At 39.9% G+C, this 18,988-nt stretch overlaps 1 protein-coding gene across 1 annotated transcript in view; it reads right to left on the reverse strand.

Moving 5' to 3' along the window:
• gfra3 (GDNF family receptor alpha 3) overlaps positions 1 to 10,692 on the reverse strand; it is a 32,646-nt gene extending 21,954 nt beyond the window's left edge. Inside the window, exon 1 of the mRNA XM_024282870.2 lies at positions 10,287 to 10,692. Within this exon, the coding sequence (XP_024138638.1) occupies positions 10,287 to 10,662 (376 nt within the window). The 5' untranslated portion in view covers positions 10,663 to 10,692. The remainder of the gene's footprint in view (positions 1 to 10,286) is intronic.
• Positions 10,693 to 18,988: the final 8,296 nt, after the last annotated feature.

Consider the following 18,988-nt stretch of genomic DNA (forward strand, 5'->3'; position numbering starts at 1 on the left):
AGCGTGAGTTTCAGTGCAGAGAGGAAGATTTAGAGAAAAAATACAGTCAGACTTTTAAAAGAAGAACAGTAATCATAAGGTTGGTGATTCATCCAAAAACTATTTTTTTTTTTGTTTTTAATCTAATAAAAGAGGGCTGGTTGATACTGAGGATTTGGGTATCGATCCGATACCAATCCAGTACCGGTCAATATTGATATTTTTTTATAAATGCAGTGGATGTGACACGAACCTCAAAATCTCAATTGTTTGTAATTGCTGTGAATAGGTTAATTTCCAACTTTAAAAGTTTCCATTTTTTAATTACTTAAAAATAAAAACAGAATTAGGACAATATTTTCAATTCCATAGAAAATAGTTTATTTAATTAAAAAACCTCTTGAAACTAAATAAAAAGTGAAGAAGTGAATGCAAACCAAACCAAAAGAAACAAACATGATACAAAAAAACATCAAAATGTTTAACGATTTTAAAAATAATAGGTAGAAATGTAAATAATTTGAACTTCTTAGTAAATGGAGCAATAAGAGATCTCACAGGACTGGAGAGAGATGTGAGGCGGCGACTCCGCCAGGTCCTTTTTAATACAGAAAAGCTTCAAACAAGAATAGAAATATCGATATCTGCGGGAGCGATACCAACTTGAGATCAATCATTTGGATTGATCCACCCAACACTATAATAAACTACATGGATTCAGTTTCTGAGCAGCGTGATCCCAAAATGTCTTCTTGAGTTTTCATGTCAATGTGACAGTTTTATCTTCTAATCTATAGATAAAGTGAAGCTCATAATATAATACACTAAATTAAGGACTGTAGGAAGACGATGGATGGCAAAAGTGACTGATTCTAATACACACTAAAAACCTCTGTGTGTCTATAAGCACATTTCATGCTGTGATAAACGCTCTGCACGACTGGCCTCTTTCAGCGGCAAATGGACAGAAATTCAGGAACAAAACCTGTAAAAATGTCTAAATGTATGAAAATGTGGCTGCAACTAAAAGGCTTCTGTGAAGCCCGGACACACAAACATAGACATGCAAATACACCTGAAATTTCCCCACCGTTAGACGAATAAAGGACTACCTTATACACAAGGACAGAGACACACATACAAACAGACAAAAACACAATCAGACAGAAAATCATGCAGTCACACCAACACACCTAAACACAAAAAACCTAGACACAAACACAAACAAACACACAGATAGACGCACACGTGTGGAATAAACAAGAAGACGAGAAGTTGTGTGGAGTGCTGATGGACGCTCCTCATCAAACATTATGTTCTTAGAGACGCACAGAGATGAGTGCATGGAGGAAACTCTCATGTGTGAGTCTGTGTGTGTGTGTTGGAGTGGGGGGGTGAAAAACCATTACTCTTATTAAACACAACACTGCAGCGCAGTAGAGAGGGGCGGGGTCTGTCTGCTCAGCTGCGTTGAGCTCCTGCTGGCATGAGTTCTACATGTGCACCAAACTCCTGTCAATCAAACACGGCTTTACAATAAAAATCCTCCTGACAAAATAAGAGAACTTCTGCGCTATGAATAATAAATTAATTTAAGACGTCCATAAAAATGCATATTTCCTTAAGATGGGAACTAGTGAACTTAATGAAATGGTTTTCCTGCAAGACAGAAATCTGCTCTTCATCCTTCCTCTTAGAAAAAGTCTAATCTAAGAGGCTCTGATGGTTCTGCTGGACCATCCGTCCACGATGTTCTGAGGGAGGAGATCTGAAAATGCTGCTGTGGGCGAAACTATTAATGTGAGCTTTAAAGTTTTGGTCAGAAAGGACACCGCATCCTGAACAATGACAGCAGAGAGGGAGGGGTCAATGGACCAAACAAGGTCAGAATCCAAACTCTTCCATAACCCTCCAACTGTTGGGACATTTGGCGTTTGAAGGAGACACCGTAGGGACTAAAAGTCCCCTTCAATGAAAATCCAGTTTTTTGAGTTTTTAACGTGTCTGCTAAGGTGAGATTTCTCTGTTCTCAGTGGTTTCTGTTGTGCACCGTCCCTTCTTATTACTTATTTTTATGTTCAATACATGTTAATTATTGCAATTTGCTTCTCTGCTTGATGTTAGCATCTATCAGTTTGTTCAGAACATTTTCAAAAGCATAACCCAGAACCCTAAGACAGGCTCGTCAGAACAGAAGGCTTTTATACAGTCCTTAGTACAGCATTTTACTGTTAAAAAAACACAGCTCTTTAGTTCACATGAAATATCCCAGAGAGGAAAGAAAGATGATCTAGAAACTTGATTTATGTGCGACTTATAAGTAAAGACTTAATCATAAATGAATGTTTCTTATAATAAAACTGTAGAGCAACTGAATCCCTGAAGCACTAATATCCATAAAGAACAATCTCTGATTCAACTGAGTTTAGGAAAAAAATGAGAACTCATTCAAGTCTTGAAATCAAAGCAGATGGAAGAGAGTCAACTTGTTTTTAACTGATAAATCCAGTTTAGATTGTAGTCGAAGTTAGGGATTGTGGTCTGGTCTGTGGTTTAGTCTGTCTTTCTGAAGGAAAAAACGACATGATTCTCCTTGAGCTTCAGGTTCATCAGTGAAGATGGAGGGTTCTGCAGTGGATTGTTGGAGCAGCTAAAGAGAAAGCATTCCAACTATAAGATGTTCAGCAACTACTGGATCTTTTTTTTAGTTTATTCAAACATGTTCATTTATACATATAGCTATATGTTACAGTCACATCTGTACTTGCACAATTGACATGGGTATACTATGTCTTATATTCATGTTTTAAAGGTGGGAGGCAGAAGAATCGTTTATTGAAGCCTGAAACTTAAATCATTATAATAGACATTTACATTTACAGCAACTTTTATTAATAATCAAAAGTTAAGCTTCATCACAATATTCTTTATATACTAAATTTACAATATACATATTAAAATAATCCTAATATTTATACAACACATTTACACACATATTTTGTTCTTTCATTTAACACAGTATTTTATCTACTTTTGGATATATTCAATACATGCTGTTATTATACATAAATCAGGAATGTTTATATTTTGTCCATGTGATACATTCATAACTTTTTTTAAACAAGTATATATTACTGCATTGTTTTTGTACTCTACATACTGACACACAGAATTCTCTCCTTTTTGTATAAATGGTTTTTGAATGTCGTATAGTAATATAATATTGTAAGCTTTATATAATATTTGGGCTGTTTGATAATTTATAAGATCGTGCAATTTTAGTAACTTGGACTGTATGAAGAGTTGGTTAGTGTGTTCCAGGTGTCCGACTTTGTGAATAATCCGAACTGCTCGTTTGTGTAACATGTATAGGTTTGGTAATGAGGTACTGAGGTTTGGTAATTATCTCCCCATACTTCATTACGGTATGTGAGGTAAGGAAGAATTCATGAGCAATACAACGTACGAAGAGTGTTTTGGTCAAGATCATATTTACATTTATTTATTATTGAGAGATTTTCTAAACTTTCATTTTTAAATGTCTTCTGTATGATTTCCAAGAATGCTTGGAATCAATTATTAATCCTAAAAATTTGGTTTTCCTGAACTTTTTCGATTGTTACTCCGCTTATATTTATTTGTTTATTGGGATTTTCTTCATAATTGCTCAATATTATAACTTTTGTTTTGCTTAAGTTTAATGATAATTTGTTTCTATCAATCTATTTTTTTAAATTTGCAGTTCCTCATTCATATTACTAATTAACTTATCATAACTATCATTACTATAAAATACATTAGTGTCATCTGGATACAACACAATCTTTAATAGATTGAATACGTTAAATATATTGTTTATGTATATGTTAAATCATTTAGGTCCTAATACAGAGCCCTGAGGGACCCCACATGTAACGCTGAGGTTGCAAGATTTGTATTTATCTATGGTGACATATTGATTTCTTCCAGTCAATTAGCTTCTTACACATTTCCCTCCCATTCCTATAATTCTATAATGTTCTATTTTATCTAGCAAAATTTTATTTTAGCGTTATTTGGAATTCAGACTAATTTTGGTAACAAGCTCGCTGTTTTTGGCAAATATAGACGTTTTTTTCCATTTTTTTGAATATTTGGAGATTAGCAAATATTTTAGCATTATGCACGTTTCTTTTTGCTAATTTAGACATTATTCCAGTTTTTAGGCTAATTTGGAGTTTAGCTAGTATTTTAACAATGTAGTAGCTGTTTTGGCAAAATTAGACATTTTTTTAGGGTTTTTTTGGCTAATTTGGCATTTAGTTAATATTTTAGCAAGCTTTCAGCTTCAGTGCTTTCAACTATCAGCGTCAGCATTTTTAGCTAGCTATCAGTTTTAGAATTTTCAGCTCTAACATCTTCAGTGGCCACATTCAGCTTACAGCACTCACACTAGCATTCTCACAGGTAAGACTATATATCTAGTAATGCTATTGTTCCTATTATGATAAATATAAATACATTATTTTTAGCATTAATAAAACATCAATAAAAAACATCAATTAAAAAATAGCTTATAACTTTTGATAAAAGCTCCCATGACTTCCTTTCAAAAGAAGGACTTCCTGTAGTGAACCTTATAGTATTTTTAACCTTAAGAGAGCATCTAAAATACTTTAATTTGTTCATAAATAAAATCAATCTGCCTAATAACCCTTAAATATAAATGTTGTTGTCCTTACTGACCTCAGATTGATTTTCTGTGGTACACAGTAATCCCAAATCTTTCAGAAATGTTGTAGCTCGACTTTGTTAAACTACAAACCGCTCTATGGATGGTTGGAACATCGCAGAGTGACGCGTGATGCTCTTCAACTGTTTGTGAATGGAAAGAATAAAGTTTGAGTTCACTTTTTTCATTTTACTACTATAAATCTTTATTATTTTTTTCATCAGAGAGCCACAATGGAGGGGTGAAAGAGCCACATGTAGCCCCGGAGCCTCAGGTTGAAGACCCCTGGTTTAGAACATTCTTGAACGTGTGTCACGCGCTCGGTGTGAACGCAGCATCATACGTACTGTGACTCAACATGATGAACTGAAAAAGGGATAATATTGTACTGAATCCTATAACACAGCTGAACAATGTTAAGAATTGTGACGTTTCTGTCGTGTTACTCTAGCTGAAAAGGCAGAAAATACAAAACATCACAGCTTTCTAGAAAACTTCCCATCAACCCCTCTGACCAATCGTCGGCCTCTTGGCCCCTCTGTCTAGTTTCGGTTCCTGGTCTGAAAAATATGATTCCTGCGACAAACAAACTCTTCCAAGATCACACGTCCCATAATTCTTTGCAGCTTTAGTTGCAAAAGATTGTCTAACATGTGGACCCATTTCAGCCGCGTTCTCTCCAAAGCACGTTCAGAAATGACCTCTGATGAACTCCGGCCCTTTTCTTTGTACCTTTGTGGAGATGTTTCCAGAAATAAACTCCTCTCCAGGAAATGAACCACTCCTCAACTGCTGCTCAGCATCCGAGTTATTAAAGACTCCTTCTCCTTTAAAAGCCTCTTTCTTTTCTACTCTGTTTTTGTGTATTTGGGTCTAAGCTGCAAATATTATTGGTAAACTAACAAAATAGACATTTTAGGATTACAGGAAGTGAATTCTTCACAGCAACTTTTGTGCAATAAGATTTTGTAAGAAAGATGATTAATTGCTGAATCTGAGTTTTAGGAATAAAGTCTAAATAATTATTTTTTTAAAAAGTGGATTTAGATAAACAAGACAAAAAACCTGCAACCCTGACATCACAGACACACCTGGCATGGAATGAAGCAAAGTCGTAGTCTGAACTCCAGGTCCAACACTAATAGCACTTATTTGTTGCACTAAATAAGACTTGTCTATTATGATTGTGTTCAAGCAAGCAAATACATGTGAATGTGTTTTCCTACAAATATGTGTTCTTGTATAAAATTAGAGATGATTTTTGATCAATTATCGAGTTACCATCGATATTGTGAACCATGTATTGTATCGTAAGGTACCTAGTGATTCCCAGCTCTGGGGGGGGGGGATCTGTGTACAACTCTGTCAGCGTGATGGCGGGGGGGCCTTCAGGGTGTGCACGTCCGTCACGTGCACTCCCAGCCGCACTCGTGCGCTCGCCTGACAAACAGCCAGAACACCGTCTGCTTCTGTGTGTCTGAGCTCCAAATCCCAGTTATCAACAAAGCACACAGAGGACCTCTGAAGGCCCCCCCCCTCCGGATACACTGTCGCTTTGACGGGACTGCAGCTCACTCACTCGCACGCACGTGCACGCACGCACACACACACACGTGCACTTCTGCTTTCAGATCAGATACAGCCCCGTGCGCGGAGGCCAGGCGAGTTGATCATTTTCATTAAATCCAGCTGGAGCAGGAGGATGGATTTTCTAACTTCTTTCAAAGGTTGATTCAGCTCCTGTTCCCTAATCCCCCCCCAGCTGTGACCCCCGATGATGGGCTCTCTTCTTGTTGGGAGCAGCTTTCCCCTCACTTATCATCACAGCAGCTTTATGGAGCTCGTTTCAGCGCCTCATAGCTCCTCGTGGACGTCATCGTCTGTCACCCGGATCAATACAGACCCCCTCCACTACTCCCTACTTTAAATCTGCGTCGTGGCTGAGGTGCAGCACACCTGGTTGGACTGCAGGTTATTGAGAAGCTTTGTTGCCTCTCCAGCATCATGCGACAGAGGAGGGACAGAAACCGAACCTTCCTGCGCTCTGCAGCGCCCCCTCCCTCCATTCGCCTGCTCCTGCAGTTCTCTTCCAAGTTTTTTTCACAGAACTGGAACTTCACGGTTTTCCGACTGTCTCCTTCCAGCTGTAAGCCTTAATCCAGCTCCGATTCCACGTTTGACCATGAAGAGAGAGGCAGTTTCTCACGCCCGTCTGGAGCTTGTCCTCAGAACTGCAGCAGGAAGTCACACCTTCACCCCAGAAAACATCTGTTTTCTTACTTGATTCATTCAGCAACAAAAACACTAAAGAATCATTTTTGTTTAGTTTTAACTTTGAATCATTGAACGACCTCAGACACGGTCAGAACATGATCGACTGTGGAACTCTGGAGGCTTAAAAGGGACAAATGTTGAAAATTCTACCACCATATAGCAAATCAAAAAACACAACCCTGTTTATCCAAAGTGAAAATTATATTTAAAACAAAGATTTAAATTATTTTTTGCAAATCAGATTTTTTATGGATTGAATCCTTAGATTAGGGGTGTCAAACTCAATCGCACAAGGGGCCAGAATCCAAAACACACCTTATATCGCGGGACGAACAGGATAAACATTTACTGAACACAATAAAACTACATTTTTAAACTTTAAAAACGTAACTTTTTAACATAATTATGAATAATAAAAAGGCAGGAATATTATCCAAGAATAAATCAACTTAAACCTTAAATAACTTTCAATATTTTACTCTCCATAAAAATATATTTTGTCAAAATGATACAAGTTAGAAATGAGCACAAGATAACATCGGGTCATAAATAACAATAAAATGATCTGGTATAATTACCCGGAGGGTCGGATCCGGCCCCCGGGCCTTGACTTTGACACGTGGATTAGACCCATTTATCTACGTAAAATAAGATCTACTTTTCTATGGGTGATAAGAGAACAAAGTATGTACACTTTTTACTGCATAGTAAAATAACTGTTTATGTCAAATACTAATACAATAAAAAATAAGTTAAAGTACTAGAGGGAACAAGTACAAAAAGCATGTTTGTAAATTATCATGGTACTAATACTTTTTTTAATCCAAAAGTGAAGTTTTTTTTCACACCTGAGGCATCAACGTGACGCTTAAACATAAAATCTTTAACATACAGTCATGGCTAGAAGTTTGGAGAATGACACAACTATTCATTTTTCCAAAGTCTGCAGTTTCATGGAAATGTATATATACTCCAGAATGTTAAGAGTGTATTTCAAGTGTTTTTCACTAGAATAGTTGAAATACTTAAAGTTTATTTGCTTTACAATGAATAATTTAAACAGATGGTTCCTTGAGCCAAAATAGGAGTTCAGAAATGTTTCTCCAGCAGCTCATGTTTTATTTTACTTAATGCTGAAAGTGCACGTCATGAATGGCATCAGCACATTATGACCATTCTCTGATTAAATCTCATGAAGGCTTCACGTTTTGGAGAAAGGTCAGACTTTCAAGGAGCTCCAACACACAGTGTGGGTCAAACTGAATACTTGTCAAAATGTTTTCACATTTTTAAAGAGTTTTTCAATGTGTTTTTTTTTTTATTTGTAAATCTCAGATTTTTTTTAAATCTTACTTGAGTTCAGATTAAATTCAATTTAAGACATTAATCGCTTTGTAATTAAAATTAAATAAATCTTTTAATATTAAATTATGTACTTAAAAAAGTATTTTATTAAATATATGTATTAAACAACCATGTGACAACACATTCAATGATTTCTTGTTTTTTTGTTGCTACTGTCATAAAATTATTGAAAAACTGGGCGGAGTTTATGCTGCTGGAGTCACTGGTGTCAACGATCCAGCAGACGGGCGGAGGATGCCAAAAAAAAGCAGGAGACTCAACGAAGACGGGCCAGAGGTAGAGCGGTCGACCTCTGATGAGAAGATCACAGGTTGAGTTCCTGCCTGGTCTGCCCGAGTGTCCCCTAAGAAGCTACTGGAGGTTAAAGGTTATAACGGAGACGCCATCAGTGTGTGAAAAAACTGAGACATTTTTCGGAGGTTCTCCAAAGATGTTCTGATACCAAGACTCAACAATAGAGAAATGGACCAGGATGACCTTTCTTTAGGCTACGGACACTAACTTTATCAGATAAACTCAGAAGTGTGTTAAATGTTTATATGTTAGTGTAAAAAAAAACCAAAATTAGCTACAAGTTACTTTCATTAAAACACCAAAAATTTTAATCAATTTCTGGTTATAGAATCAAATAAAACATTGTTTAAATTTATTCAAAATTAATTTTTAATATATAAACTCATTATGTTTGATATTAATAGCTTTAATTGTTGTAATTAGTTGTTATTTTTTTTCACTGATTCTTTTGGACACAAATAATATATATTTTCCTTCTGAAACATTTGCTTCCACGAGGGTGGGGTGTGTTGAGGAGGGGGGGTCAGAGTCAGTGTCTGTTATTCAGGAGTAATGATGATTTTGATTGGCTGACAGCGCGGTGAGAATGTGTATTCATGCTGATGGTGTCGGTGCTGAAAAGCTACAAGTGTCAGCCACACACACACACACACACACACCCCATCCCAAATACACACAAACACCTGCCTGCGCACCGATAAGACATGCCCCCCTCCCTCTCCGCAGCTCTAAGTGTGTGCACAGCGGCGCCGCTTCACTGCACTTCCTCATTGAACGACTTGAACAATTTATTCCGACGCGCAGCCGAATCCGGAGGGAATTTAGATTGAGACTGGGGAGAAAAGCCAGGCACCTGGAGAGGGAGGGGGATCCACAGGCTGTCAGTCAGTGCTTCAGGAGGGGGGGTATCAGGGCCCCATCAGGACCTGCTCTACCTCATCACACCTTGAGGTCTATAGTGTAAGGCCCCCCATGACCCTCGCCTGGTGCAGGACAGCTGGTCACCACTGACCTCTGACCTCTCGCTGTGGATGGGAATGACCCCCCCCCCCCTTCTCTAAAGGTGGTTCTTCTGAGCCCAGAAGAATCAGAAGGGGGGGGGGGGGCAGCCACACCCTTTGGAGTTTACAGCTCAGAGCAGGTGATGCTCCTGAAGAGAGAAAACGCCTCCGACCAGAACCTGGAGCGGGAAACGGTCCATCCACCAGAACCACAGACACTCTGACAGGGTCCAAACTCAAACATGGATCCATGAATCCTCCACAACAAAGATCCTATTTATTGATGTTGATTTGATTCATTTCAACTACATTCAGTTTTTGTTTTGTATTTTACTTGGATCCATTTTTGCAGATGTTCTACTCTTTGGAGCTTCTATTCAATCATTTTACATAATAATAATAATAATAATAATAATAACAAAAGACTTCAGGGGGGGTTGGTTGTTTTTAGCCCCTCGAGAGGTCCCGTTGCGCAGCAGAGCGCGCGGCTCGGACGGTTCTGGCGCATCCTGATAAAGTTTGGTTTCGGTTCGGTCCGTTCTCGCGCTGTTTAAAAAGTTTTGAGGACGTTCCCGGAGCGGCGTAACGGCGGGGGAGTCGGTCAGCGGCGGGCGCACCGGGAGCGACTGCTGCTCCCGGGTCCGGAGGAGAGGAGGTCCTACCTGCCAGGAGAAGGAGGAGAACCATCCCGGGGGGAGCCATCCTGCTGCGTGTTAAGACGGACAGAAGCGGCACGGCTCCTGGTCCAGCAGCTCCGCTGTGCGCGCTGCAGGGAGGCGCGCGGGAGGTCGACACATTCACCGAACCGAACCAACTCTGTCCGCGCGGCTGACGCTTATTCCGGCGCGCAGGAAGGAGAAGCCTCGGAGGAATGCGCCGGAGTGAGGAGCGCAACGGAGAGCAGGGGCAGCCTCTGCGCGCGCACGTGCGTGCAGTGCCAGACCTCCAGCGTTCACGCGCGCGCGCCGCTTGCGCCAGGCTGAGGAGGAGAGGATCTGCGCTCATGTCATGAGCGGGTCCCGCTGCGTGTCTGCTCATGACGCGCGGGGACTGGGGTGGGGGGGCTGGAGTTATGAAGCGGTGACACCCCCCCCCCCTCCCCCCACATCATCATCTCCCAAACCTGAGCGGAGGAGGGAGAGACCCCGCGCGCCATCAGGAAGCGGGTCAGCCAGGAGAAGGCGCGCTTCTGGAGGGTAAGCTGCTCCAAAGGGCAGAATGATCCTGAATATGTGGAGTCTGACTTCCATCTAAAAGCCCACCGGATGGAGGTGGGGGTGTCAGTCTAAATTTCAAGGAAGCTGCTTTTATTGTGGATTCTCGTGTGTAGAAAACCTGAATGTAAAAGGTTTATTTTGAACATTTGTCTTCGGGCGGGGATGAAACTGATGATTCTCTGCTGCTAGAACAAGGTGGCAGCAGAAGCAACAGTTTAGAGCACATGTGTCAAAGTCAAGGCCCAGGGGCCGGATCCGGCCCTCCAGATTGTTTAATTGTATTGTTAATAATGGCCCGATGTTACTGTCTCTTGCACTTAATTCTAACTTGTATAATTTTGACAAAATATATTTTTAATGGAGAGTAAAATATTGAAAGTGCTTTGAGGTTTAAGTTGATTTTATTCTAGAATAATATTCCTGCCTTTTTAATATTCATAATTAAGTTAAAAAGTTAGTTGGTTTTTTTAAAAAAATTGGCATTCTGCTAGATTTTTGGAATTCATGCTTTTATTAACTTTTTTGTTTGTTTTGGAGGTTAGCTAATATTTCAGCTACATGCTAACTGTTTTGGCTATAGTTTTTTTTTCAAGTTTTTTTAGGCTAATATATTAAGCTAATATTTTATCAGGCTATGAGCTTCGGTGGTTTCAGCTATCATCAAATTGAGCTCACAGCATTCACACTACATTTATTGCAGGTAATTCTATATATCTAGTTTATAATTATGTTTAACAGTTATGGTGTTAAAGTTTTAGAAATTTAGCTGTAGAGTGTTCAATAACTGTTTATCCTGTTTGGCCCGAGACCTAAGGTGAGTTTTGGATCTTGTGCGTTTGAGTTTGACACCCCTGGTTTAGAGAGATCACATCTTTGAGAGAACTGGAAGGGTGGAGCTTCCTTATTTGGCTCCACAACCTGAACCCGAGGCAGTTTTTATTGGATGGGAGTCTGTAATGACGGGAGATCTTGCAGCTCGGTGTGTCTGCATCCACTTTCAACTTAGTAAAAAGAACTCACATGTGGTCAGACATTATGAACAGCTGATCGTGTGCCTCTGTCAGAAAACCTTCATCAGAGAGACCCACAGATGCTGCTTCGGGGTGGAGAGGAAGATTTATGATGCACTGTTGGGCTGTGGTTGTTTGCCGCTGTGATGTCACAGGTCGTGATTATCTAAACAGCTTGCATCCCGGCGCGGCGTGAATGACCTCCGGCTGAACGGGGGGCCGGGTCATTTTCATGAGGCTCTCAGACCTAAGTGGTCTTTATGGGGGTGGGGAGGTTGGATAGGTCTCTGTTGGTTCCTGGGTGCCGGTGGTGGAGCCATTAGCTTATTAAGAGAAGAACTTGCATTTCCTAAGTAGTAAAGCTGTTGTTCAGCTGTAATTAAATCTTTATTTAACAAGTCTGCCCTCCGTCTACACGTGTTAGCTAAGTACAGGCTCCTATCTGATCTCACTCTGATTTCCAAAGGTTTTGAGAAAACTGTTGGATAAACTCTGAGAGGTTTTAGTAGTAATGATCTCTGAGGAGTTTCAGTCTGGATTTAGAGCACACAAAGGTAGCAATGATCTCCTCATGGAGGCACACAAACATGTGCCTGTTCTTGTTCTTTTAGACCTCAATGAGCTGTTTTACTGTTGCGTTGTTCTCCTATTGATTTATGTTGATTATGTGTTACTGTTTTGTTGTTTAAATTTTATGTTCAGTTCTGTTGTTTCAATTGTGTTTTTGCTGTGTTTCTGTTCTTTTCGTTTTGTGTTTTTAAATTGTTTTTCTCTTGTGTTTCTGTTGTGTTATTTTACCGTGTTCTCCTATTGAGTCATGTTCATATTGTGTTGCTGTTCTGCTTCATTACTGTTTTGTTGTGTGTATTTTATGTTCCAGTTTCGTTGTTTTAATGTAAATGTTGTGTTGATGTTTTTCCCTCTTATGTTCCAACTGTGTTTTTGTTGTGTTGAGTTCCTGCCATTCCTACAGGTTTCTTTTGTGTTTTTTCTTTGTTTTTGTTGTCTTCCTGTTGTGTTCCTTTTATGTTTTTATTGTTCTGAGGTGTTTTTGTCGTGTCTCTGTTGTGTAAGGTTCCTGATGTGTTCCATCTGTGTTTTTGTTGTATTTATGAAGTGTTTTGTTGTGTTCCTTTTGGTTTCTGTTGTGTTACGTTCCTGTTTCAATCCCTCTGCGTTTTTTGTGTGTTCCTATTGCGTTTATTTTGTGTTGTAGTTGTTTTTGTGACATGCTTTGTTTTGTTGCGTTCCTGTTTTATTCCCTGTGTTTTTGTTGTACTTTGTTTTGTTCGTTCTGTGTTTTTGTTGTGTTCATTTAATGTTTTTGCTGTTTGTGGTGTTTTTGTTGTGTCACTATTGTGTTTCTATTGTGTAAACTTCCTGTTTCATTCCCTCCGTGTTTTTGTTGTATTCCTGTTGTGTTCCTTTTGTTTGTTTGTTTTTTTGTTTTGTGTGTGTGTATGTGAGGTGTTTTTGTCGTGCTACAGTCCCTGTTGTGTTCTGTTTGTGTGTTTGTTGTGGTGCAGTTGTTGCTCAGAATGATGCGTGTCATTCTCTCTCGGCTTTCTGCTGATGTTGTCACTGAAACTCTCTGAGCTTTCTCAACAATAATAATAGGAAACGCATTGAGAAGATTTCGTGATTGTCGAGCTGTTTGAGGGTGTGTTTGTGTGTGTGCTGTTAGTAACTGCTGTTTGCAGTTGTCCTGCCGTAAAAGCGTCCCTTCCGGCCGTTCTCTGCCTATAACTGCCCACACTGACGCGGTGAAGATGAGGAAGCGTGCAGCCACCTGCTCTGCACCAAAACACAGACGCCATCGACTCCGGCGGCTGGGAGCAATCCCACAATTTGTTCAAGCGCTGAAGGGAAATGAGATGACACACATGAGCAATTTAAGTGTCAGAGTTTGAAGGAGGCAAAGAGAAATTTGCATCCTGAGGTTTTGAATCTGAATTGTCAGTCCCTACCCAACCCCCCGAGACAAAAAAAAGAAAGCAGATGAAGGTCAGAACTTTGATTTCCGTGTACAGACACCGACATGCGATGAACTTTACTAACTTCTTTTAGCAGTTAAATGAGGCCAAAACTCACAGACGCAACACAGAAACCCCCAGAAATTAAGCAAATGGCAGCTTTTGCTAATGATAGCATTGCTAACAAATGTAATCTGCATGTAAACAATAGCAAAAGAAGAAGAAGAAGCTCCTCCCTGTTCGTTTAGTGCGAACATTAAGGGCTAAGTGCAAGTTTAAGAAGCAGCATTTTGTGCATCCTTGAGCACACATTACTAGGGCTGGGTTGATAAAATCAAATAATTGATCTGAATCGATCAAAGCTTAAAAGATCAATAATTAATCCATAAAAGTAGAGATTGATCTAACGCATCATGCTGAAGTCCTCTATGTTGAAGCTATTGTATAATGGGATTTCCCATAGGACGGCTAATGCTAACTCAAGCTATCTCACTGACAGATTTCAATGTACGGAGTCAGATAACATTTGTTCTAATTTTCTTCCACTGACAAAAGAAGTGCAACAGGGCTCCATTTTGGGGCCACTCCCATTCACCATTTATGTAATGTTGGCCTGGATTTTGTTGACACCAGACATCATGTATATGCAAATGATGTGTTTTTTACAGTACCAACAAATCTCTTGTATCTGCATTACAATTTTTTAAAATGTTATTCAGGACAGACTACTAAAGCTTAAGCTTTCTCTAAATGCAAACAAGAGCAAAGTAATGCTCTTTGTAAGAACAAAGAGAACTGCACAAGTTAATCACACAGTTGTTACTCTTCAGGGGACAAAAATAGAGACCGCTATATCTTTTAAATACCTTGGCATTTTAATCGATGACAATCTTAAATTCAAAGAACATTTTTAGCAATTGGTAAAGAAATTACAATTGAAATTTGTTTTTTATTTCAGAAACAGGTTTAATGGAAGGGAGAAACTGGTTGAGGTCACTTTTTTATAATCAATTTTAGACTATGGAGATCTTATCTACATGAAAACTCCAAATCAAGTGTTGAACTTCTGGACTCTGTATATCATTCTTCTCTGCGATTCATCACAAACTGTAAGCCTCTCACTCCCCACTGTGAACTATATACACGTGTGGGCTTGTCAGCACTAAAACACCGTAGACTTACACACTGGTACATGTTAACATATAAAGGTATTTTGGATTTGCTCCTTTCATATCTCTGTCATTATATCAAACCAAGAGAAACTGGACAGTATTCGTTAAGATCACAAGAATCCTTGCAAGTGACAGTACCGAGTGTTCGGACAGAAGCTGGGAAAGAGGCTTTTCGGTATTCTGCACTGACAGCGTGGAACATTCTCCAAAAGGACTTGAAGTTGAAGCTGCTGGTTCATACAGGCCAGTTTGAAACTATACTCAAAAAGTTGGAAGCTAGAAACACGATTTGTGAATGTTTTAAATAGTTTTAACAATTTTATTGCTGATTGTCCTTTGGTGTGTGTGTCTGACCCCCAGGGCTCCTTTGAAAAATAGATTTTTAATCTCAACAGGACTTCCCTGGTCAAATAAAGGTAAATAAAAATATGAAAAAAAAACGTTTGGTCTTCCTAAACATACACTGTTAACTACATTAACATCTTTGAAACTTACAGGCATGAATTTTCCAAACTCTTTTCAGTAAATACTTTTTTTTCAAGTAACTATTTGTGGTCTAAAACACTGTTTTTTGCTCATGCTTTCTTCTTCTTCTGGAATAAGGTGTAATGCTATGGTCGGATCGCCACCTAGTGGCCAAAGTAAAATGATGCCATTATTTATTAGTCAAAACTCCAGAAATAAGACATCTCCACGTGTTTCAAACATTCCTCGCGAACAATTCAGACACCCGCAAACGCTTTCTGCTTCTGCACACTTAGCGAGGAATGTTTGAAACGTGCAAAGAGATCTTTTGATAATTAATGACGTAGCCACTGTATCCAAAGCTTTAGGATGTGAGAAGGGTTGAGGGTGGCATAAAAACCAACCAATTTTCTTAGGTAGCTTCTTTTAAAGTTAAAGTTAATTTCCCATCTCTGCCATCACACCTGGGTATGTAAAATTTGTTCTCCGCATTTGACCCTAACCCTGAGAGAGCGGTGAGCCACAGACAAGGCCACACCCAGGAACCACTTGGTGGTCTAACCCCCCCAATCCCTTAATACTGAGTGTCAAGCAGGGAGCCATTGGGTCCCTTTTTAAAAAAATAATAATATTGAATTTTAGTTAAAAGTTCCTACAAGGTTCTCAAAGTTGCTTTACAACAAAACAGATAAAACATACACTGGTAAAACAAACAAGATACAAAACTGAACTATAAAATTAATAAACTGCTGAGGATAAGCTTGTCTGAACAGGAAAGTTTTGAGTTGTGATTTGAAGGTGGTTAAATAGTCCAAGTTTCCGAGATCAGTAGGAAGAGAGTTCCAGAGTCTGGGGGCAGAGCAGCTGAAGGCTCTACCTCCCATGGTGCAGAGGCATGGCAAGGGAACAGACAGGTGAAGGGACGATGAGGACTGCAGGGAGCGGGACGGTGTGGGGATGTTGATTAGTCCAGACAGGTATGGGGGGGAGAGGATGTCGATGGCTTTGAAGGTGTGCAGAAGGATTTTGAAGATGATGCGAGACCAGACCAAGAGCCAGTGCAGGTGCTGTGGAATTGGGGGGGGGTTAAGGGGGGTCCTGGAGATGGTCCGGGCTGCAGGGTTCTGAACCAGTTGAAGTCCATGGATGGGTTTCTTGGGAAGACCAAAGAGGAGGGAGTTACAAGCTGGTTTCGAGGCTATGGACCAGGATGGAGGCTGAGAGGGTGGTGAGGGGGGGACAGAGATGGTTAATGTTTGGAGATGGAAGAATGAGGACCGGGTGATGTTGCTGATGTGGGTCTGAAAGGACAAGGAACTGTTGAGGATGACACCCAAATTCTTCACCTGTGATGAGGAGGTACCTGGGGAATTGTCAAAGGGAGTTTAATTTGGAGAGGGAGGATCTGGTGTCAACGAGAAGGAGTGTGGTTCTATTGCTGTTGCGTTGGAGGTGATTTGAGGAAAACCTGGATTTAAGTTCAGACAGACATGCTGCGAGGGGGCGAGGGGGAACACAGGACGAGGGGTGGGTTGACAGGTAGAGTTGGGTATCGTCGGCATAGAAGTGGAACTGATTGTTAAATTTTCTGAAGACTTTGCCAAGGGGTAGAAAATAGATGATAAAAGGAGTGGGCCGAGGACAGAGCCTTGGGGCACCCCAGAGGTGACCAGACAGGTAGGATGTAAACCAGTGGAGGGAAGTGGGAGAGAGGACGAGGGAGGAGAGTCTTTCCAGGAGGATGGAGTGGGAGTTCGTGTCAAAGTTGGAGGAGGATGAGGATGGATAGGAGCCCGGAGTCATCAGCAAGGAGCAGGTCGTTCGTGATTTCAATTAAAGCAGTCTCAGTGCTATGATGGGGCGGAAACTGGACTAGAATTTTATGGAATAATTAGAGTCTTTGGAATGACTCAGCCTGGATTTGAACTCACAACCTCCCAGTCTCAGGACAGACACTCTCCCACAAGGCCACTGAGCTAGTTAAAATGCTAAAACTGTCATATCGTGCAGAAAATTAATTAGTATTTTTAGATCTAGTAATAGCTATAAACACAAACTGTTGAGCAACAATATAAAATAAAACATTAAAATGTTATGGTCTTTAAAGTTTACTTTTTTATTTTTCTAGAAAAAACTAGAAGTTCATGTAAACTGGATAGGCTCCTCCCATCTACTGTCGGGGGCCGGCACAAAGAAAAGCCTCACAGGGATGTGAGGAACTCTGCAGTTTTTTAAATTTCGCAGTTTGACAGGAATGAGCCGGAAACCATAAAAGAAGTAAATTTGAGGGGATTATGCAATATTACAATAATGGCTGCCACATGCACTCCTCAGTTATTGTGTCTCTGAAGTGGATTACAAAGTGGGGTCATTTGGAGGGCTGCGGGGGCTCCACCTGTTAAACCACTGTAGCGTCACTTTCATTTCATTTGCACAAAACACAACAACAGAAGCATAAAGGACTCTGCGCCTGCAGTACCAAAGCTCCTGTGTTAATGAGAGCGCCTGCAGTGCAGCTTTAAAATGTCTTCCTGGCAGGTTCTCCTTCTCTTAGAGCCACTTTACTCGCCTCTGCCATGTCTTTTCCTTGCTTTATACAAACTATCCAGAGATCTAAAATGCAAATCTGACATTTTCTGCTCTCTGATTGTCATATGTCTGTTTTTATTTCTGGTTATTTTCATTTATTCATTTTTGTTTATGCTTTGTTTTGATGCTGCCAAAGCAGTTTGAATTGAGAGGTCCATCAGGGAAAAGGGGGGGGCTGTCTGTAAACATCTGCTAGACCTCTACAGTGATGCAGTGGGTATGTATCCACCGGAGGGCGCTTTAAGGCAGAGCTTTATGTATTGTTTTTGTCCCGAAGTCGTTGAGGGTGGAGCGATCACGCTGTGGTGTTCAGTGCTCAGCCTCAGAAACGTTCTTCTTCTGTAGTTCTTAATGATGATCTGAAGATGCTTTAATCCGCTTGTGTCAAAGTCAAGGCCCGGGGGCCGGATCCGGCCCCTCCAGGGTAATTCTGTCCGGCCCTCCAGATCATTTTGTGCTTATTTTTAACTTATACAATTTTGAAAACATATTTTTATGGAGAGTAAAGTATTGCAGTTATTCAAGCTTTAAGTTGATTTATTAAAGGAATAATAATGTATAATACGACGTAATACATAATCATTATTCATAATTATGTAAAAAAGTTACAGTTTTAATATTTTTAAAATTGCTAGCTTTTCGAACTATTTTAGCATGCACTAAGATATTTTTAGGCTATTTTGGAGTTCAGCTAATATTTTATCTACACGCTAGCTGTTTTGGCTAATTTAGGCTTTTTTCCGTTTTTAGGCTATTTTGAAGTTGAGCTATTATTTCAGCTACATGCTAGCTCTTTTGGCTAAGTTTTTTTTTAGTTTTTTTTTTTTAGGCTAGTTTGGTATTAAGCTAATATTTTAGCTGGCTATCAGCTTTAGTGTATTTAGCTATCAATTTCAGCATCTTCAGCCATCAGCACTAGCATCTTCAGTAGTCAAATT

This window comes from Oryzias melastigma, linkage group LG10 (assembly GCF_002922805.2).
Source record: "Oryzias melastigma strain HK-1 linkage group LG10, ASM292280v2, whole genome shotgun sequence".
NCBI lineage: Eukaryota > Metazoa > Chordata > Actinopteri > Beloniformes > Adrianichthyidae > Oryzias > Oryzias melastigma.